This window comes from Aplysia californica, unplaced genomic scaffold (genome assembly GCF_000002075.1).
Source record: "Aplysia californica isolate F4 #8 unplaced genomic scaffold, AplCal3.0 scaffold00018, whole genome shotgun sequence".
NCBI classification, from domain to species: Eukaryota; Metazoa; Mollusca; class Gastropoda; order Aplysiida; family Aplysiidae; genus Aplysia; species Aplysia californica.
Window position 1 is genome coordinate 118,018 of NW_004797288.1, and position 22,850 is coordinate 140,867.

The 22,850-nt window shown below is 39.5% G+C and overlaps 1 protein-coding gene across 2 annotated transcripts in view; it reads right to left on the reverse strand.

Annotated features, from left to right (window-relative positions):
• Nucleotides 1–300: 300 nt before the first annotated feature.
• The window catches only part of LOC101847394 (N-terminal EF-hand calcium-binding protein 1), a 31,467-nt gene continuing 8,917 nt past the window's right edge, over nt 301–22,850 (reverse strand). Inside the window, exons 4-13 of one of the 2 annotated variants that reach the window (XM_035971526.1) lie at nt 18,634–18,757; nt 17,383–17,519; nt 16,572–16,696; nt 14,361–14,387; nt 9,619–9,683; nt 8,826–8,879; nt 7,209–7,318; nt 5,630–5,707; nt 4,796–4,872; nt 301–1,357 (exon numbers count right to left, since the gene is read on the reverse strand). In XM_035971526.1, coding sequence (XP_035827419.1) covers nt 1,332–1,357; nt 4,796–4,872; nt 5,630–5,707; nt 7,209–7,318; nt 8,826–8,879; nt 9,619–9,683; nt 14,361–14,387; nt 16,572–16,696; nt 17,383–17,519; nt 18,634–18,757 — 823 coding nt within the window. In that variant the 3' untranslated portion in view covers nt 301–1,331. The remainder of the gene's footprint in view (nt 1,358–4,795; nt 4,873–5,629; nt 5,708–7,208; nt 7,319–8,825; nt 8,880–9,618; nt 9,684–14,360; nt 14,388–16,571; nt 16,697–17,382; nt 17,520–18,633; nt 18,758–22,850) is intronic. The other variant, XM_035971528.1, reaches the window with a different exon arrangement.

Consider the following 22,850-nt stretch of genomic DNA (forward strand, 5'->3'; position numbering starts at 1 on the left):
TGTAAAAAGTCTGAATCCAACAGCGAGTTCTAGAAAAACTAGAGACTACGACGAGTAACTTTACAAAGTTCATGTGCGACGAAAGAAGTGAAACAACTGGAGAGAATCAGGGCCAGTCAGTGAACTTAACGCACAGTAACCCTAGCTCAAAAACAGGGTGCTGCACAGTGGCAACCAGCTATAGCGTGATGATTGTCAGTACTGTTGTGACATTGTGTAGCCTACTATGAGACTGAAGAGTTATTGCATGTCGAAAGAAAAAAAGACGAGAAAGACCATAAGGCCAAGAAGATCTTTTTCTTTGAAGACGGAGCCCAAGAAATCTTTCAACAGGTACGTTTGCACTAACTTATAGGAAATTTTTTTAACCTATTCCCCTTTTTCCCAAACTTCAGTAAATTTCCATGTAAACAAAGTGTACCTCAAGATGTTCACACCAATAGTACTGTTCAGTATGTGTACAAATGTTTTCAAGTTTCAGTAATATTGTCACATTGATTTTTGTAAACCTGAAATTAAAAAAATTAAAAAACAGCCTGGCCCTTGACTTCTTTATTTCTAGGAGTGCATGTATATGACCATGTTCAATGTGAAATATGAAAGTAGAAAAAAACAAAAACCATGTGAAAACATTGGTTGCTCTCTGGAAGTGAAAAAAACAGTGGTCAACTGAGACAGCAGTCTACTGAAACAGTGGTCAGCTGCAAACGCCACATATGAGGAAAACAAACTTTTACACGAACATCAGAGTCACGAGACCAGTGTTGAATTAAAGATGGCAGAAAGTAAGTGTCAACATGAGACGAGCCTTGACTACAACAGAGACTGCAACACAGCATCTTTAAGAAAAATTTATCCCAAACACATTTTTGAAGGTACAGCACATAGATGTCTCATACTTGCTGTGTTGAAACATTTTCGACATACTGAGCAAAAGTGTTTATGATCATTTGTGTCAAAGTGTCACGAGTATAAGATTTGAAGATTGTGTTGGTCCCTGGGCAGCAAAGTGGGGAAAACGTAACAACCTGTACTTTATTTCCAGTCTCTGCATTACTTTTCTCTTTTCCACTTTGTGCTAAAAGTGGGATCCACAGACAGGTAAAACAACAAGATGATAACATGAAGGATATGCTCTCCACATAGTGTGTGTCTATCTTCCTTGGAAACAAAGGTTTATATCCCTCCGTAATGTATAAGTTTATTTCCCTCAGCAACATGTTTGTTCCTCTTCCTGCCTCGTTGACAACAAAACTGGGCGGATGGGTTATTCTCTCCTGTGCGTGAAAAATGCGAGTTTCTCCATTAATGTCCTCTCGCAGGCAGTGGGATCAGATCTCTCTCTTCCACCAGGATCCTGTGGGAAACAACATAACAGGAAAAAGTTCACAAAGCAATTAACAAGCACACACTACAACTAGTATAACTTCACGACCCTAAGTGTGATGAGTATGTTGCGGCCTCATGCCTTATTATACAGTATTCACCCAAATAATGCGGGGACTACATTCCAGAACCTCTGGCAATATGAGTGGGAAAATCCTAGCAATAATAATAATAATAATTGCATTTATATAGCGCATATCCACGCTCAAGAGCATGCTCTATGCGCTTTACAACTATTATTACCCCAGCAGACCCTTTGAGAACACTCTGAAACATTTTTGGCTTCCGCGGAAGCATACAGTGCAAGCTGCGGATTTCATGCGCTCAAACACTATCAAACTGACAAGATCGTTCACCATCTATACCCAGGTACCCATTTCCACTTGGGTGAAGTGAGGAAAATTTGTGCAAAGTGCCTTTCCCAAGGACACAACGTCGGGCCCCTGACGGGATTCGAACCCATGACCTTACGGTTGCGAGACCGAGAGCCACTAGGCCACCAACGCCACAATAAAGTAGAAGAAACAAAATATTCATTAAGTATTCTATGTTTTTATAAACTTTCCAGAAACTTATAAATCTTCCCCACTCTTAAAAACACTTTTTACTCTTGGAATAAGAGAGACCTACATTTAAAAAAAAACAAAAAACATTTGTATTTATCTTTTAATTATTGGTCATATCTTTTCCAGTACAGTGTTAATAGAGCTTCCCTGGCTCAAATAGAAAAAAATTGTGTCTCACCAAGTTGACGAAATGTGAACCATGATATGATGAGCGATTACTACATAAAAAATACCTCTTCCAGGTTGTTTCTGATACTGAGCTCTTAGTGTGTGTTAATATTCTGTTTTGGGCCAAAGAACAGACTTTTGAATCTTGTGGGATTTAACGTCATTCTAAAGATTGGAGCCTCTAAGACTGTACTTTAGATCCCTGTTTGAGCAACAGTTGCCAACAGGAAACAGACTGTTTCTCAGTTCTTAACCTATCAAAATTTGGACAAATGTCAGCACCTGTTATAGCTGATCAGGCAATAGCTCAACTAGGTAATTCATACGATGATGGGGCTGACTTCACTATAATGGAACTCGAATTCAACGAGCTCGGATTCAACGAGCTCGGATTCAACGAGAACTCGAATTCAACGAAAGGAGACGGATTTCACGTTTTTTTTCTTCTTTAAAATCAATAAAAAATAACCCGGATTCAACGAACATTTAAATCAGCAAGCTCTGATTCAACGAGGTCGCTTCCAGGGTGAACAGTCCTCACAGACATGGCTTCGCTCATCTTTCTCCCACAACGAACTTTATCTATTCCCAGAAACCATCCATTGCAACTGCATCGTGATCCATTTTTCACTTAGGCGATTGCATGCGACCAATCAGCCCCTTTCTTTCATACCAACACATGCCTTGTTGGCACACGCATGTGTCTACTCTAGCATGTATCAGGGTTAGATAGGCGGCCTGCACATGTGTGACTGTGTGTGCGTGTCGGGGGCATCATCAGTCCAGGCTTCGAATGTCCCAGATACAAACACGTCATGTTTTTCCCCCCATCGGCAACTGATCATTATTACAAGACAACGATATGTTAGTCTTGAGGTAGATCTACGTAATGAATTGTGCGCTAGTCTATGAAATAAAAAGTTGCTGTATGCTAGGCTCTAATCAGCAACACAACTTTTTGCCAAATAATTGAGATGATACAGGTGTGCATTTTAACGAATCTGCCTTTTTTTTTTTAAACAGCTCATAATATGCAAGCATTTCAGTCAGTGCTTGTAATTATCTACACAAAACCACATGTTTGCTCTAACGAACACTCCGATTCAACAAGATTTTAGGTCAGGCCTGGCGACCTAATTGAATCCGAGTTCCACTGTATAAATTACCCAGACAGAGACTTCAAGTATGTCTGTAAGTGATAGTGAAAGCAAAAGTTTGAATGATGAAGAAAGCACCAATATGGAAAATGGTAGACCTACACCTGTCAGCCACAAGACAGGCGTCAAAAACAGTAATTTTGTAATTGTAGATCTTTTCCATCCCCACTGACACAATTTAGATCATTCAAGGCCAACCTGAGCTGACAGGGTTACAATGTTTCACCAATCAGAGAGAGATACTCAATATAAATTCTCTGTAAATAAGAATCGAACTAGCATCTTCCATGAGTGACGGCACAGAGCTTGGCACATAGCTTGCCGACCTGGCCGATATCGCCCAATAGTCGGCGATTTAGATATTTTGGCAGGTGGTGGGGATCACCAGGTGTTGATAGGTATTATTTCACGAGTGTGCAATAATTACATGTAGGGGGGCGGTACAAAAATATTAGCCTCTTAAACATGGCAAAAAAGGGCGCAAGCTATAAAAACACTGGCCTGACCACTACACCACAGATTGTGGTCAGGTAGGCGTGGCGAGCTATATGAAAACAGCCACTGCAGGTAGGGATGCTAATGGTTTAACAATTGGCCGGACTCAGACTTTCACATGGAAGGCTTTAAGGGTAGGCCTCTTGGTGAAGTTGACGTATCATTCTGCTGCTTTTGTTATGCAGAATGTCTTTGCAAAAGGGTTTTTCAATGAGGAAACATGATTTGATCATCTTAGACTCGGTCTGTGAGGCTCCTAGGGCAAAACGTTTGTCATGTCTCATGAGATCAATTCCCATGGGGGGAGGTTTTGTTTTGGTTGTCTTTTTCTTGGGTTTGTTTGTTTGTTTAGTAAAGTGTTTTACGGCGCTCGCAACTGCATAGGTCATATGAGCGCGCGGGACACACCTAATATTTTTCAGTTGGTAGGAAATTTGGAATTTTGCCCGGGTGGCGGCCGAAGCCTACTCTTGTCGATTTTAGACCACCAAGGGATCTTTAACGTGCGCAACTTGCACACGGGCCCTCCGAGATTTTTCGCCCTTGTCCGAGAAGGCTAGGTGTAGATCTTTCCTACCAGAAGATCAGGGGTGTGGCAGAAAGACAGCAGTTAGGAGGAGCCAAGGAGTAGCAGTAGAAAGGCTGCAGAAAGAGCCAGGAGCCCAGAGGAGGGGGCAAAGGAGGTGAGGGGGTGGGGGCAGAAAGTGGAAATGAAAGCAGACAACAGAACATTGTTAGAGATCAGGAGAGGATGGGAAAGGAGACAATTTTAGAGAAGAAATTTTTTTTGGTCGCTACCCGGAATCGAACCCGGGACCTTTGAATGAGAGGCCAACACCTTAACCTCTAGGCCACGAGAGCCCCCCTTCTTGGGTTTCTGCGTGTGTATGGCAACATTGTAACATTGTACCTCTTTGCGCCCAGATAGCCCTGACAGGCAAGATTGAAGGTGTGCGCTTCCTACATGATCTAAATAGTGCTAAGGTCAACAAAAGACATTATAAGAAAGAAAACAGAAGTTACCTGGAATCTTCATAGAGTTCTTTGACTGCTCCGAGGCTTGGTCCATGAGCGTCTTAAAAGCTTCGTTATCACAGTTCCTGCGGGGAAGTGAGAGATGCTTACGCTTTAGTTAAAGTTTTATGGCACTTGCAACACAAATAGGCCATACAAAAGCCGAAGATCAGTGGTTTTATTAAAGAGTAACATAAAAAAGAAAAGGAGAGATGAGGGAGATAGATGTTTGATAGGGAAGGAGAAGCAAACCACACCAGAGGACCCACCAACCGCAATGACCACAAGTCAGTACACAAGTTTTCATCTACATCATCACTAGCAGGACGCACACAAAGAATACCTGCGTGCAGGAGGCACACATGTAGACCAACATACAAAAGGGACACATGTACAACACACATATGAAACATACATACACATATGGAACACATATGTACAACTGCAACACGCATATAGAGCAACACAGGTGCACAACTACAACACACATTTACGACATGCGTAGCAAATATTTCAAGAACACGTGAGAAGAACAAAGGAGTAAAACACAAAAAGACAACTCACTGAGCCTGCTTAAGTATAGAACACGTGTATAGAACACATAAAAGAGAACTCGTGGAGGCTGTAAAGTAAAAGACAAAGAGAGAATGCGCTGAGCCTGTTTACATATAGGATATAGAACACATGAGTAGAACACACTTACAGAAAATGCAAGTAGACCAAAGGAGTAAAAGACAAAGAGAGAACGCGCTGAGCCTGTTTACATATAGAACACATGTGTAGAACACACTAACAGAAAATGTGAGTAGAACAAAGGAGTAAAAAAACGAAGAGAGCACTTACTGAGCCTGTTTCTCCTCCGAGGTCCAAATCTCGTACAAGCTGAAAGTGTTGGAGTCTCTCAGGTCACGTACACTTACACTGGGGGATAAGAAAAGGTATACAAGGCTTTTATGGCACTAGCAACACAATTAGGTCATATAAGAGCCCAAGCTTAGAGATGTCACAAGAGGGTTTTGGGGGGGGTTTTAGTGAGAATTTTACAGCACCTGCAACACAATTAGGTCATAAAAGTGTCTGTGCTTTAAGGTGTTACAAAAGAGTAACAAACACTAAAAAGAAGGAGGAGAGATAAGGAATATAGATATTTGACATACATGGTGCATGTGTGTGCATGCATGTGTGTGAGTGTGTGTGTGTGTGTTAGTGAGTGTGAGTGTGTGTGAATGTGCATATATGTGTATGTGCATTAGCAATGCCAGCGCGGAGAAAATTTTGACCCCGTGTGTGGGTGAATTTTTCTCGACCAATGTGAATGAAACTTGGCAACGAACCAGAAAATCGGGCAAACTAATGTAATGTGGAAGTCAAAGTTCGTACTTATAAATTAACCTATACTTTTGGTGTCAGAAACAGTTTCGTATCGGGTACACCAAAAACTATAAGGAGTTTGATGGTAAGAGATCCATCTTTCCTCTATACAGGGTTCAAATTTGAACCTTCTGTGTCCAGTAGTTGTGCAGAATTGATCATAAACGCACGACTACCCCCCCTGTCCAAAGCGGCTTCACACTGAGACTAGCCATTTTCCCCTCACTCCCTATGCAAATGTTGTGACCTACAAATCCCCGCATGACTATTCCGAGCCCGTTCATTGGTCACTTGAAATAGGGCAATGGCGGGCGCGCCCATCCGGTTGTTTTTCTCTCTGTTCCCCTGTAACATCACAATGGGGGTACTCCGAGGCGAGCTTATCTCACCTCGGGGGGTTCGCGTCTCAATGGGAAAAAAGGGGTATCTATTGAACGGCATGCTAGATTTAATTAAATCATATTTTATGTTTGGCATGGTCTAAAGTCATCAAAGAAAGCTTTACCATTATTAAATCACGCTGCCAATGTATTCTTAAAGATCCCACGTTATAAATAAAATGCTCTTATCCTGACACCCTTTTTTCGCAAAATCGAAGTGTATTCACCTAAAGTTTTAATAATAACAAAATAACTACGAAATGGTTAGTAAATCTGACAGCAGAAATGATTTTTCCATCCAAATACACATTGGGTATCCAAGTTTCTTTCCAACACTCCAATTAATTACTGAGATATCGTTGATTTTCTTACAACATCTGCTACAGCGTGGTCCACTTTTAAGAATATTTTCATATATGTGGGTCATCTATATTTTGCCGACCTTTACAACCACATAACTTTTTAATTATGAACCGATTTTTTAAATTCAAAAAGCACAATTTTAAGACTTGAAAACTCTTCCTTAGGTACCATATAAAAAAAGGATAATGCTAAAAATTAAATTTTCATTGGCATTGCTAATGTGCATGCATGTCAGCATGCATATCACGAATGCGTGTGCCTGCATGTTTGCGAGCATGCCTACATATATATGTGGTGTATCTACTAACTTGAGACATCCTCTGAAGCCCTGTGTCACGTCCACATAAGCCCTCAGATTTGCCTGGAACTCGTCCAGCTTGTCCTGGGTCACTGTGAATTCTCTGTTGACCAGCAGCAGCTGCAGGGAACAATATTGGTTAAAGGTCAAAGGTCAATCTATTTAATAATTTAAAAGCTCCATTTTAGTAAATTTAGTTAGATAGAGAAAAGGGGGCATCTCCTATAGGATCTCATTGTGTCAGTGGGGACATAAAAAACATTTACAATAACATAGAAAAGAGATACATATTGTCACAACAACAACCATTTAGTATAGGGAAAAGGTAAGACCGACGGAAACCCCCCCCCCCAAAAAAAAAAACACAAAACAACCTGTCATGACAAGCCAGATTTTTACTGAAAATGTGTTGCTGACTGACCCACAAATGGGTGTGTACTGGGACAATGGTCCAGGGCATGAAAAGCCCTAACTGGTAGGATTCTAATACAACTTATTACCAAGAGCTGCCAAATAATCCAAAATTATCCGAGAAGATACAGAGGCAAGTTTGGATCCTCTGCTGCAGAACATCAGTAAGCCTACACCATCACCCCCCACCACCAGTGCAGTGCTACTGACTGAAGTGTCTTTAGGCCGTTCCCAAAGGGGGGATATTAACATGTTCTTCTGCACAGTAGAATTGTAAATGAACTGATTTATCAATGTCATGCTCATACTGCGTTGGAACAACATAGTGGGAATTGCTGCTTTTTCTTTCCTCACCCTTACTATCGTCATTTTTTCTCTACTTCTTTAGTATGTTTGTCACCGTCTTGTGAACTGCTATTTCAGGGGTGCCTCGATAGTCGAAGCAGATTTTGCCCTGTTGAGGCTAGAGAGGTGAGTAGAGTAAGCCTGAATCTCCGTTTGGACTTCTCCGTTCACATCCACCCCTTGGCGCTCATACGACCTTATGCAGTTGTGAGTGCCGTAAAACCTTACTAAAACTTTTTAAAAAGCCTACACTACTACACATTCTTTTTCTTATGGATGGATTTGATTTGATGAGGTGGTAAGCACAGGATGTTCGTAAAGTATGGATTTCTGTAAAAATACAGAAGATAGGAAACACTGCTAATAAGCACACACACACACACACATACTGAAACATAAGCACACACAAAGAGACACATATACATACTGAAACACACATACACAAACACACACACATCTATCTATCTATCTATCTAAGATCTATATTTTTGCCCCCCCCCCCCTTCCCCCTCTCTCTGATGCTGAAAACAATTCTGGCTTATATTCCTTAATACACAGACACACATCAACAATCCCTCTCCTCCCCCCTCCAAGCACATATTCAAAATAGACACACATCCACACATATATGCACACACATAAACATATTTATATATAAATAAACAAACACTTAAGTACACATGCGGCAGCATGCAGCCTAAATACACAGACACACACATACAGGCACACTGGCAAATGCCCTCTGTGCTTGCATACACACATGCCACACTCAAACACTGTATCATTATCCCTATAAACCACCTCTTCTCCCACACTGACAAACACACACACACACACACACATACACACACACACTTTTACTCCGGCATACCGTATCATCCTCCCCATGAATCACCTCCTCGTCTCTGAAGCCGTCAAAATTCACCTGAGAGAGACAACAAAAGATGCTCATACTTAAAAAACATAAAAATTTATTGACGCATCTGTAAACAATTTGTTGTACTGGTGACCATTTGAACAGTTTTGCAACAAAATGAGACGGATCTATTTATCCGGCTGTGAGAAAAATGAATATTTACGCTCTTCATGCAATTACTGTGTAATCAAAGTTGTTGTATGATGAAATCTATGTTGGATTCTTATTCTTTAAATTGATGAGATCTCCATACATGTTTGACCAAACACGACCAAGCACTTGCAGCTGAAAGCTTATATGAAGTAAAGTTTTGAATTATAGTAAAATTATACTCAATTTTGGTTGAAATTTTTAAAACTTTATATTTCTCAAACACCAGGATTGGATTTCTTCATCCTGACAAATTTGTTATCCCCTTGATTGCCAAAAATCCTACCAAAGTTTGTTGTAATTGGTTAAAAGATGGCTGTGTTATTGCCCTTTAAATAGATCCTCGTCTTTTTTTTTAAAGACACCCTGTGCTATAGGTCACATTAGGAGGTGTAACTAAACGCTGAACCAATGTTAAATTAAAGTGTAGCAGTGAGGCTCTTCCTCATTGTATGAAGAAGACACAAGTTTGACTCGAGTTTGGGCAAGTTTTTTGTTTTTTTAACTGAGCATCTCCATCTGTCTGCTGGGATGTTGTATCCAACTTTGTGCAAGCGAATCGGGTTAAGAAATTACTCAATTGTAACTATTTACTGACCTTTCTCTCCAGCCGGTCTATCAGTTTTGACAGTCTGTCTACTTGGGAATTCATCACGCCAGTTCCTGGAAAAGGGTTAAAAAAAACCTTCAAAGCATGAGGTTCAAATCTACTGCTAGGCCATAAGGATAAGGGCTCACTGATTGGGCCTCAGGCTCAATGGAAACAAAGAAACTTTTTTTTTTAATTGTAAAAAGTAATTTTAGATAATGAGAAAAACATTGGCAACATAATGGTTATTTAGTGCAGGGAAAATGTTAAACAGAAACAACAATGGGAAAGAAAAGAAAGTAGGATGTACCAGAGGTTAATGTCAAATACCGGCTAAACAAAAAGGAAATGATGCGAAAAACACTAGCTATGAGAACCGAATGCTTACCTCAACAAAGGGTTGTAAAAGAGTATTTGAATATTACATACAACTACATAGGAACAAAATTATCAAGGCAAATACTTCCTTCATAAAAAACAAAAGAGAAAATAATCTCCTTCAGACACACTCCAGAGAAGAGACATGTCAGCCCACACACTACGTCAGGAAAAATAAAAACCATTTGACAGAACACGGAAACTCGCGTCCTGTACAACTTCTGTCTTCCTTATCCCCCCTCCTTTTTTGTGTTTGTCACTCTCATGTAACACACTTCTAACCTTCAGCACTTATATGACCTTGTTTTTGTTGCAAGTGCTGTAACACTCTGACTAAAAACATAAATGACAGTGTTTGGGCAGAAGTGTCATACATCCTCAAACTCAACCGTTCAACACAAAAGATAACTTTTGGACAGTTCATGTCCCTACTAGAAATTCAAGTAAATACTCTATGCATTTACAAATTATTATCGTAAGAGACCAAACCACATTTCAGAACACTTTCAGTTTCCAGGAAAGCATTCATTGACAGATACCATTTTGCAGGTGCTCAATCACTTACAAACCAAAAAGACCTTTCTCTGCACTTAACAAGAAACATAGCAACCATTATGATTTCTCTACAATCAACAACTCACTAGTTCTAAGCTGTGACATCTAGAAAGATGCAGCTACAGGCAATACGTAAGAGTCTTGATCAAGAAAACAATATGCTGGAACATTAACATCATCACATAAAAAGAACTGAGTGAACGAAAACTAATAGAAATACACAAAACAATCTCAAGTTTGACACACAATTGTTTTTTAAAGTTTATACTTCCATTTTGTCTTGAGAGAGAGAGAGAGAGAGAGAGAGAGAGAGAGAGAGAGAGAGAGAGAGAAAAGAAACAAAGAGAGAGAGAGACAGAAAAAGAGAGACACAGAGAGGGTAAAGAACTGAGCATTAATTTATTTGCTTGTTGCATGTAAAGCCACCAGATTTGTGCTCAGGAGAAGAATATCGATCCAATTCTTTTTTTTGAGGAGAAAAATAAAAATGCAGATGGACATGTCAACGGTAACTGTGAGGGACACAGGCTTGCCAACTTTTTCAAAACCCAATCAAGGACACCCAGAGCTATAACATCAGATTACCCAACAACGAACAAAATTACATCAGGTGGGACTGGTTTCAGAGTAGTGTACGTAATTGGGCTCAGAAATTCCGTACTACTGATTCTGTCAGGGATAGTTAGGGGAAATTCGGATCAGTTGACAAGCCTGGAGATGTAGAAAGATACGCAAAAAGAAATAGGGCTTCGCAACGGGACCTTCCAACTGTTCATGCAACGATAGGAAAAGAGGGGAGAGAACAATCACTAGTTTTGACTGGATACAACACACTGTGATCAGTGCCCAGATACAAGGGTAATCATGCAGTGATGTGTGACCATGTAGGAATTTGTTGGATTTGAGTAGAGAGAAGAACATTGATGAAATAAGAGCCATTTGGTGCTTGAGACAAGCTACGATGGAGAGACAAAATACGAAGAGGAATATGAAACAAATAAAAATCTGCCATTTCGACAGCTAGAAACAAGAGAAGAATGAGAAAAAAAACCTAGAGCCTCCCAGTGGCACCCTCCAACCACCCATGAGAAACCAGAAGGCACAATAAAGCATTAGAGAACAGGAAAGATGAATAAAATTGAACAAAAGAGACAGAATAAACGATTCTTGACCTCAACAGCGATCCAGTGATTGTAAATAATTTATGCCCTCTTCAGCACAACAATGTTATTCATTTAGAAGTCTGTCAGCTTCGATGCTACCTATAATAGTTTCCAGGGGTTGAGTGGTTTGCTTATTCGCAGCAACCCAGCAGACAGACATGCAAGAATCGAACTTACATCTCCTGCATGCAAGAGTGAAGAAAATAACTGTTACACCACAGGTGATACAAACCCCTATACAGTACTACTAAAAAAAAAATACAGCAACAGTCAAAAGAGCTTGATAATAAAAAAACCCAAAAAAAACCAGAGAGCTTATTAGAAAACAGAAAGCTTAATATAATATCAGAAAGCAGAGACACAAATATGAGAAAGAGTTTAAATTAAAACAATATTAGAACACAGAGAGTTAAAAACAATATAAAATATTAGAAAAAGAGAGCTTAAAACTATATTTTAAAAAACCCAGAGCTAACAATAATATTAGAAACCAGAGAGCTTACTTAAAACAATTTAAGAAATTAGAGAGCTTAAAACAATATTAGAAAATAGAATATTATCTTCAAGTTGTTCATTGGTCAAGTCTTCAACAAAGCAAAGCTCTCAAACTCTGTGAGGTAACAAACAGCATGCAGCAAAACGTTAACATCACACAGGAGACCCTATGAAATACCAAAAACCTTAGTCCAAATGTGAAAAACAAATTGCACAGAAGTAAATTTTTTAAGCTACAAAAATCGAACTACTATCCTTTTTTCTAAGCCTAGAATGTAACAAATGGACATTTTCATATTCTCCTGTTACTGGCATACATGGTGTACGACATAAAAAGTTCTGAGACTCAAATGGATATACCCCACTCGGCAACTTCTGCACTGATAAAGATGAAAAATACTCTTGCTCCACAACTGTACTGCCATTCAAAGGCAGAGTGACTTATATGCATATTTCATGATCTTGAAAAAAAAGGAAAAAAAAACGTTAGATGCTTAGCCCTATGAATGCTTCCAAACATGGTTGCTCGGAAATGTAGATACATCACTCTACCATCGACAATGGGATTGAGATCAGTAACAGACATAACTTTACCACTTTGAAAACCACCATTTCAGAAGAAAATACCTTGTCCTGCCTTTGACATAAAAAGCATATGGCCAAGACAAACAAAATAAAAGCTAAAAAAATAACCACTTGATTTTGACAGATATGTCACTATGCCTTGCAATGGCAGTGTAATTGTAAACTGTAACAGTCCCATTTTTTAAAAAATTGATCACTTAGAGAATGCAGGCATGACCTTGTCCGGGCTAATCTGGGCCGAGTGGGATACATGATCCCACAGACAAATGAAAATACACAAAATTAAAAACTTCCCTTCTTGGGAATCAAACTCACATCTGCAATTCTCCTAATGCAGTGTGAAGATTGGCAGGGCATCTTTTATATTTGAAAACAACAATTTGGCGAACTGACTGAGAAAATATTATACTATACCAAAACGACAACAATGACAATATTCCACTACCGCATGAAAGATATGTTAGTCCATGGATTTCTCTCAGTATGTGTCTTAAATAGGGTCTATTGGTCTTTACTTCTTGCCACACGGAAGATATGATGACATAAACACATTTTGCAATACACCAAACTGACGGGAAATTTTAAAAATATATTAGATAAAGAAAATTTTCAAACAGAAAAGGTGAAGAAATGCAGATATAAAAATCTATGAGCAGAGTACAGAGCAGTAATATTGTACATCCTCACAGCATGAAGTACAAGATAGCTCTTTAACAAATGTTTCCTTCATGAGCACTGTATTACTATGCTACAACATTCGGTGAAAAGGAGAAATCATCTAGAAGTTGATTTCACTGCTAAAGGTTAACTCTTAATTAGTTCTGAAAGACTGCTTTCTATTTCACTTATTAGTCTTTTACTAAACCGTGTTGACTTGAAAATAACAATAATTTCTAGAACTCTATATCATTTGTGGTCCACATTAGTTTGTTTGGGCATTCACGGAAAAGGGGTTGGGGGTTGGGAGGGGGCATATATGTCATCAACAATTTAACAGAAAACATAAAAATCTATGAGCACATGCAGCCAGATTTTTATTGAGGCTAAGCACTCTGTAAAAGCAATTTACAGGCATTATTATACTTATAGATTTTAATAACTAAAGAAGCAATAGTTTCATTATAGTTTTGAAACTTTTCAACTATGTATCATTGCATTTATTGCAAATAAATGTCTGCTCCATCAATATAAGGTAGAAAAAGACCCAACCCCAGTGCCAATTTATTCAAGAGGTATTGGTGGTGATACAGTTAGTGTGTTAGCTATTAGGGCAACAAGGCTGGCTCACCAGAACTGTGTTGGCGAGTAGGCTGAGCAAATAAAAAACCTGCCACAACACAGTGGGGAGGATATTAAAGGGTCAACATCAAGGTCAAGGTTCAACATCAAGTTCAAGAACACAATTCAGCTAGTTACAACACAAACAAATAACCAGTGCTGCTATTACACCAGGTTAAGATTAGGAAAAAATACTGAGGCAATAAAGCCAAAATTCCAAAAGGTTAGTAGTTAAAAATTTGCAACATCAAAGAGAATAAAAATGACGCCAAAAAAAATCCTGAGGAATGAGCATACCTGAATTCACTTCAATCCATTCAACGACTGTTGAGTATTAGTAACTCAAGGTTAGCAGGGATCATTCATCAGCAATTTCACAAAAATTTCATTTTTGATTTGCTTATTTATGTACATCTTGGAACTACAAAGATGTTTTTAGTCCATGCTTGGTTAAAAAGACAAGGAAAAAAAGGTTTCTCAAAACAATAAAAGCCAATTGAAAGATCATGCCCCGAAAGAGTCAAGAAATCAGTAATGATTATTTTAACAATCTAAGGCCAAAAATTTAACACACTTGCATTAGATATAAGCACTTGAAGTCATTACCATTTTCTCACAGATTTACGTTTCTTAATGTATTACCTTTAGTCTCAACTAAATTACACATTTTGATAAACCTATTCAGTCGAAGAAAAAAAAAATCACTTTTGACCATCATACAGGCAAAGGAAATAGACTCTTGACAATCTCCAGTTAGTCAGTCTTAGAAGACAGCACAAGTACACGGTCCCACTGAGTTACACTTTCCGAGCCATTATTCTCGCCAAATAACAACAAAATATTTACTGTAAAACACAGGGTCTTTAAAAACAGAAGCAAAACACTAACAAATGGTACCAAAAAAGCAATCTGCATATTCTTACACTGTCAGAGTTTCAACAATCCAGTATCTTTCCGAAGTCATAATGCAAAAGTTCTCCTTATAACGAAAAAAACACCATTTTATCAAGACTGTTTTATTTATAAACATATACGAAGGTCCAAGCACAGACCTTACATAGTACACAAACAGGAAGATCTTGGCTCAGACAACCACAGTAAATAATTACAAAAGAATTAAACATTTAAAAAATATTTATGACAGTATCACAGTCTGAACATCAGAATCTATGTGTAGGACCTACATGGTTGTCCGGGAGAGTGTAGGAATACTAAAGGGTCGAGTGCAAAAGTAAAGAATAGTCCCCCTTACCAAACAGTATCATTGGACACACTTTTACTATCATTAAAAGAACAGCATAAAATCATTATACTTGTCTTTTGTATGGAGTTAACTTTCTATTTCAGCGCAGTTAGGTCAATACAGAAGTAGGACCTCCAGCAAAGTATCCATCTCTTATACAACTGAGTCAAGTCAAGACTAAAAATAATTATAATTAAAAAAACAAGACAACCCTTTTGGCAAGTCATTCAAGTCCTGACCCCCGCCCCCCTCTTCCACCCACCCCATCCCCCACCCCACTGAGAGTAAGTTTAGAGGGTGTTAAGTCCCAAAGACTCCTGGAACAACTGAAACAACTCAAGTTCATAAAGCCCCTCTTTCTTGAAAGTCACACTTTGTCCCTCTAAACACGAGTGTAGCCCAACACCATCATTATAGTCAACAATAAGCCTCCGATAGAGTATGTACAGAAGGGTGGGGGGGAATTATCTGGGGCATATTCTTTACTTCTGCCTGCGTAGACTTCTTCAGTGGAGCTAAACATCTGGGGACTGTTAAGTGCTGATCTTGGACACCACCAGCGGTCACTGCATAGGTGTGTGGAGGATGAACGGGTTACAGGGATGAGTGAAGGGGGTCAAGCTTTCTCCACAGGCACAGACAGGGAGGGTGGAGCTGCACACAATGCTATCTTGCTCTCTTCTAACAAGGATCTGTGCACTCTACAAGGATCTCTGTGCAGCAAAAGTACACTGACACATCCCAAACTGACTTACTATACAAAAGACTTTTTCACTTTTATAAACAGTGGAACAAGAAGAGTGTTAAGTAAACAAGTGTGCAAAAGGACAAGTTAAGTTATTTACAGGATTGGGAAGTGAGCTACTCTTTACTTTTGCCCCAAAAAATAATAAAAGAAGGGAAATTGGTCACTAAAGCAAACTGGCTAGGATGGAGATGGTGGTCTATGCACTACTTTAATCAAAGGGATGGGGAGGGTACTACTGGTTATTTTTGCCAGCAGCAAGGATGGGGAACTATTTGTTACTGGTGCCAAAGGTATAAGAAGCAGGTTTCATTCCACTTTTGTTGCCAAAGGTTGAGGAAGAGGCTACTCCTTTTAAATGTTAATCTTTAAATGATCTAGCTGATTCAGAATACAGACAAGGGAAAGCCTAATTGTGTCTGACCATGGGGGTCACCGTGTCACACAGCTGGGGGATGTATATTGCAACCCATACCAGATATATTCTCACACATCTGGGCACTCTGTGGCCTTGACCTACCTTCTCCAAGTGAGCCTGGGGCGCTGACCTGTCGCTTTGCCCGTCGCACAACCCGACCTGGCACGATGCCACTGGCTGAAGGTTTCTTGATCACGTCTTCTACCTCCAGGGGTTTGATGTCATCTCTGGGGTAGCAGAAAAAAATTACTCACACTTGACATCTGCATTTGATGACCATGACAAAGACAGATCTAAAAATCATTTGATGATGATGAAATGACATATCTAAAATCATTTGATGATGATGATAATGACAAGCCATATCTAAGATCGTAGAATGGCATCAGTGGTGAAATGGATAGGTTCTTTGTCATTTGCTTCCTGAGGAAGTTATTTCATAGAGTACAGTCAACATTGTCCAAGACAACCACCAACTGCGGAGGAGAACATGTGAATATCTTAGACAAGGTCATTATCATATTTTTAAAACACAAGGGGAAAGTGGGAAGTGGTAATTTAAACTGGTAATCCGCTTGGACAGATGGCCTTTGGATCAAGTTTAACTGTGCATCGGTATCGCCTGCTGCCAGATAGGACGCAGTTTCCTTCTCGGTCCGGGCAGTCCCTGACAAGCAGTGTCGAAACAAACAAACCAAGAAATTTGATGAAAAACATTCCCCATTCCAGAATGAAACCACAATACTGGAGGGCATCCACACATAACAATCTTGATCCTAACAGATTTCATGAGGCTTAGTCTTGTTATCTGTGAACAGGGTGGACAACAGCAATGCTGGAAAGAAATATACAAGCACTGCAGACCACATCACAGTACCCTCTAATCACCCATCAAAAGTCACAATCTCCTCACCTCTCCTCCCGTGCCTGAGTGTCTAGTATATCCGAGGCCGCCTCCATTGGACGTTGTAGGGCAGACATCTGGTAGATTATCTCTCGCATGATGAAACGAGTAATGAATTTGTCAATGCGGTTCGACTCCTTGTATACCTGAAGAGTTTTGAGTGAAAAATGTAAGTTAAGAGAAGCATACTATCACAGGCACTCTTGTTTCATGAAATAGCAACACAAACAGACAGAAACACAGGAGGGGAAAAACAACAGAAGTTGAACCTTCTAGTAGCGCACTCTAATCACAGAAAAGTAAACAGCTCAAGCCTGTTTTTCAGCAATCACAATACGTCCACTGCGGTCGAGTACGAGTAAACAGAAGCACATCAACAAGATAACACTAAAGTAATGGAGTACTGGGAAAGAGTAATATAGACAGAAACAATGGAGGGAAAGAAGTAGGGCCTACCAGTACCACCACAATGACAAGAACTAAGAAGCATTTTCATCTTACTTTAATCCCCATAACTTACGGTAAATAAACACTCAGACATTGATCTTCTTGTCTCTGATCATAATAAAATCTGTAGAGTAGTGGTTATGTGCTTCCCAGTCACACGAAGGAAACACAAATTCAGTTTTGGAGCGGGGAACACTTTTATCGAGTACCTCTGTCTCTCTGCTAGGATGTATCCCTCTTGGCCCACTTGGATCTTACAGGCAGGGTCAAAGCCCACCTCCTACTTGATCTAAGCCATGTCGGGGGGGGGGGGTGTAAAAACACCTATATTTATTTTATTATTAATGTTCGTGTCAGATCAGTTTTCTTAGAGGGAAAGATCTTGGTTTGAATAATATGTCCTCGGGTGACATGCATTTGAAGTTTGCACACTTCACTATAATACTGAAAGGAGATAGGAGTAAATAAAATAAGCACCCACCAACTAACCAATCTGTAAGGACAAAGAGTCGAAGAGACAATAGTGAGTTGACTAGTTACGCAGACCTTTTCTACCATTTCCATCTGAGCAAAAAGATCACATTGACACAAAAATTGCCATTTTACCATTGGGAGAAAGCAAGACAGATAACAGAAACAACAATGAAAGAAAAAAAATGAGCATAAAGGTCACTCAGTGAAAGCAAAGGAGTAGAAAAAGATAGACAAACAGAAACAACAAAGGGAACGGAAAGAAATGGGACCTACCAACAGAGAGAAAGGAAAGAAGGAGGAACTATCAGTGGCACCCAACAACCATTTCCCCATTTTTACCTTGGAGGTCGTGTAGAGCACATTGGTCGTCTTCTTGTTGAGGTCCTCTAAAAGGCTGAAGACTTCCCGAAATTCTCCGAGATGTTGAGCAAAGTAAGTACACAGTTCCTCCGTGTCAATGTTACTGGAAGGTAAAACAAACAACAGTTATGACAACACACCCCTCACACACATAATACATAAGTATGTGTTTAATACAAAAATAGTTAAGTCACAACTGAGAATCCACACTTTAATGAAACAGGGAAAGACAACGTGCTTCCTAGCCATGTGGACATCCGGGAAAACAAGCAGGTCGATCTCCTGGCGAAGGAATCCTTGTCACTTAAACTTCTGTTGGGATCAATGAAGAACACCCTCACACAGGCAGACTTCCAAAATAAAGTTAAAAACTACACCTACAGTCTGTGAGAGAAACACTGGAATGAACTATAAAACAACAAACTCCACAGTATCGTGCCCAAACAGGGCCCGCGAAAATGTTCGGGCCTCTCTAGAAAACACAAAATCATTTTTACTCGATTGCGTATTAGACATACCTCCCTGACACATAAGTATCTACAGGGAGATGAGAAACCACTCTGTGTTGAATGCCATACATATTGTCATTGGCCTTTACACAAAGATGTGTTATTTTAATGTCATGTAAATTGTTATTTTTTTAGATTGAAACTTTTACTGCAAAATTTTTAACCAATTAATCTCATAGTGACCAAAACCAAGCCATGCTGTGAACTGTTGTGAATGCCAATAACTTGTGTTTCATGTGCTCATATGACCTTATGCAGTTGCGAACACCTTAAAATTCTTACTAAACAAGACACTCCCTTCGCATTACATTGCATAAAAATGTTATTGCTAAGTTTCTTTTAAAGCTAAGAATGAATGCACCAATAAGTGAGGCTTTTCCGGGATTTTAAAGGGCATTCATAGGCTTTTTAGAGCTCCATTTATTGGCACCACTGCTCACCGTTCTTCACTCTTCATTGAAACATATTGGCAATAGTTGGAGGGCTTCTGAGACTGAACATGTTCCTATTCATCTTTAGTTGTTCAGGCAATTCAAACATGTCATTTTACAACTGATACAGTAGATATCGGCTAAGGTTTCCAGAGTTTTTACGTGTAAAGCATTGAGTTAAATTTAAACTAAGTTCAACGGTTATGGAAAATTGTGACTGTGAAGTAGGCACTAGATAACTAAAACTAGAATTAGGTATCTGCTGCAAATATTATGCTTCAACATGCGTGTCTACGGCTTCTATGTCTGACAAAACTAATCTAATGACCAACAGAAGCAAACATTGTTAAATTCTAAACAGGAAATAAGAAGGCCTAACTGCGGATGGCGAAATGAACCATATTAATACCTGACAACAATAAACTGAAACAACAAAATTCAGATCTAGCTTAACAATAACAACAATAACAACAAATCAAAAGCAACAACAAAATACTAGATCTAGATAAAGATTGAAATACTTTCGAACTAAAAAATAACCCAAAGACCAAGCATTGCTGATCGAATTACTTACAAAAAGCATCAAAAGTAGAATCTAGAAGAAAAGAGCAGGTCTAGTCCATGCATGCTGTCTGTTCCCCTTGTCTTCTGTCCCTTTTCAGTTTCATTTTCTCTGACTGTGTTGCAAGTGAAATTGGTGGTGCTTGGCTTCTTGTACTTATTTGTTCTTCCTTCCTGTGCCATCTATGACGGGAATTCTAACTTTTGTAGGCTCGAATATGGGACAGCTTCATGACTTCTCTGCTCCGTTTCTGTCCAGTGTGCACAAATGTCTGATTGCGAAGTTTCAGGCGGTGATGCAGGCAAAGGGTGACAAAAAGTTTTACTAAAATTTTAAGGCAAGTGGCTTAGCATTCTTGGGGAATTTTAGGCGTAATTTTCCTGCCATACAGGAGACAAGGGTTTGCTTGTCAGCATGGCCATGGAGAACCTGCTTGCACGTGAATGTGTACAGGTTTTCCATTTGCGTGACAATATTTGTCAAGAAGTGGCCTGGCATTTTCAGTCCATTCAAGCAGTTGTCATAATTTTTGAAAAATGTTAAAATTTCAATTCCTCAGATAATTTCTCCTGTGTCATTCTGACATAGAGAGTCACACTTAGTGCAGAGCTCGTTGTCCACTTCACTAGGGCCAATAGGTAGCCTTCTATATATGTACGAAAATTGTCCTTTTGCAGCTGCTGACAGGATGTTAAATTCACACAGGACAGAGCATCATCTTCAATATGTTCTTTGAAGTAATGGTCAAGGGGATATTTATTTACTGTAGTAGCTACTGTTGATGGAGCCTTGGACATATTCAGAAAAAAAACTGTCGCAATCGTCTTGACAGCTTTTAATTGGGCTCAATGTTAGTAAACAGTCGAGCATCACCTGCTGAAGTGCAGATTGGAAGTTTAGGACACTTAAGTTACCTCGATGAACTTCCTTGCCCCTTATTGCGGCAAACAGATTCCCTACAATCCTGACTCAGGCAACTAGTGATAATGTACTTTATTTCTGGAATAACTGATCATGAACAAGGAGCTGCAGACGTCTGAGAGAGATTCGCCAATCATCTAGGCATGGAAGATGTCTTGAGCCAGACATGGGTTTGAGGCTCTTGAGCCACTCAAAACATTCTCAAGGAAAAGATGGCGGGATGAAGATGTTGATATGGCATGATTGGATGGGGGTTTTTTGTTGTTTTTTTTACTATTGAGCAAAACTGTTAAAACACGTGAATAAGTTGCTGTTGGTTGACCCCAAGCAACAAAAGCAACCAATGTTGTAATTCCAGCGTATACAGAGAGACTTAACACTTGAGTTGCAAGACATACTGCATTGCACTAAAAGGTGGCAATTCAATGTGTGTCTTCTTTAATTTGGGGGCCAATTGTACAGGAATTTAACAGTCCGCCAGATAAAATTCTCTATGTGCTTCCAGAAAATGATGTTGTTCCCTTGCCCGAAGCCATGCCTTTTCAAATTGTTTCGTACAGTTTTCAAGAGATGGAGAGGGTCAAATAAGACGACACTCATTGTGCTCAAAGCATGATTTGTCCACTGACACTCCAAATACCTGTAAGGTTGCTCGGTTGTTTGAACCCTGGTCACAAATAATGGCTTTAACATTTACACCAATCTCCAAAAGTGTGCTAAAAGCTTCTTTTATGAGGGCTCTAAGATGTCTTCACTGATGGGACCACTGGAAAACAGTATCCTATTGGCTGCTTCCATTCGGAATCAAGTCCTTGGACCATAAAAACTAGAGCGTGATTGGCAACAAACTCTGACTTAAGGTAAGTGCTATAGTCCTCAAGACCATCAACACAGTCCTTCTTGACATTGTACACAACGTGCTCTTTAATAGACATTTCATCAAAAGTAAGTAAGCAGACTTTATCTGATGGATTCATGGTGGACACTTCTTCGGGGGCCTGAATGATACGGGGGCAAAATCCAGTGTCTATGGTCACATTCCTCAATGATGTCTTCAGTGTACTCACAGACAAGTAAAGTAAATAACTTTCTCAGGAGACGATATGTTCTTGGGGAAGAATGAAGCATGGACAGAGCAAATCGCCTTATTTCTTGAGTACAACGATAAGCTTTGTAACCTTTTTTGCTCATTTGCTCATTGTGTGCCATGACAAAGTCTAAGAGCTACTAAGATACTATGAGGGTGTTCTTCCCAAATATGTAATGTTCACCTTCTTTCCGTATTTTCAGACTTCAGTTTGCTGTACTTGAGGCTTTCTCTACATAGTTTTTTTTTTGTAGAGCAGCGATTCGATTCTTCATTTTTTTATTTTCGGCAACGGGGTAGCCCACTTGCATGTCGGTGGAGGAAAAGGAGCTTTTACTTTACCTGTACAGGCATTGGCAAGACTTTGTGAAAGACAAGGTTGTAACATGCTTAAAAGTTTTCTTTCTCTGTGTGATGGATGATTTGGGGTCAAGTGTTCTGCTGGATTTGGCACGTCATATAGGATGGGTACAGCAGTTTAGTTCCATCAGCGTTAAGTAAGCGGATTTATGAATTGGTTATCATCAAAATGATTGGAGCACAGACAATATTATTAAGTAGGGAGTGCTTTTTTTCATAAGATCTTGAGGCTGAGAATTCTTCACCCATGTTTTAGATCTGGTGTGATATAAGAGAAAAGAAGGTATGGTATAGCTAAACAAGCAACTACTGACAGTACTATACAT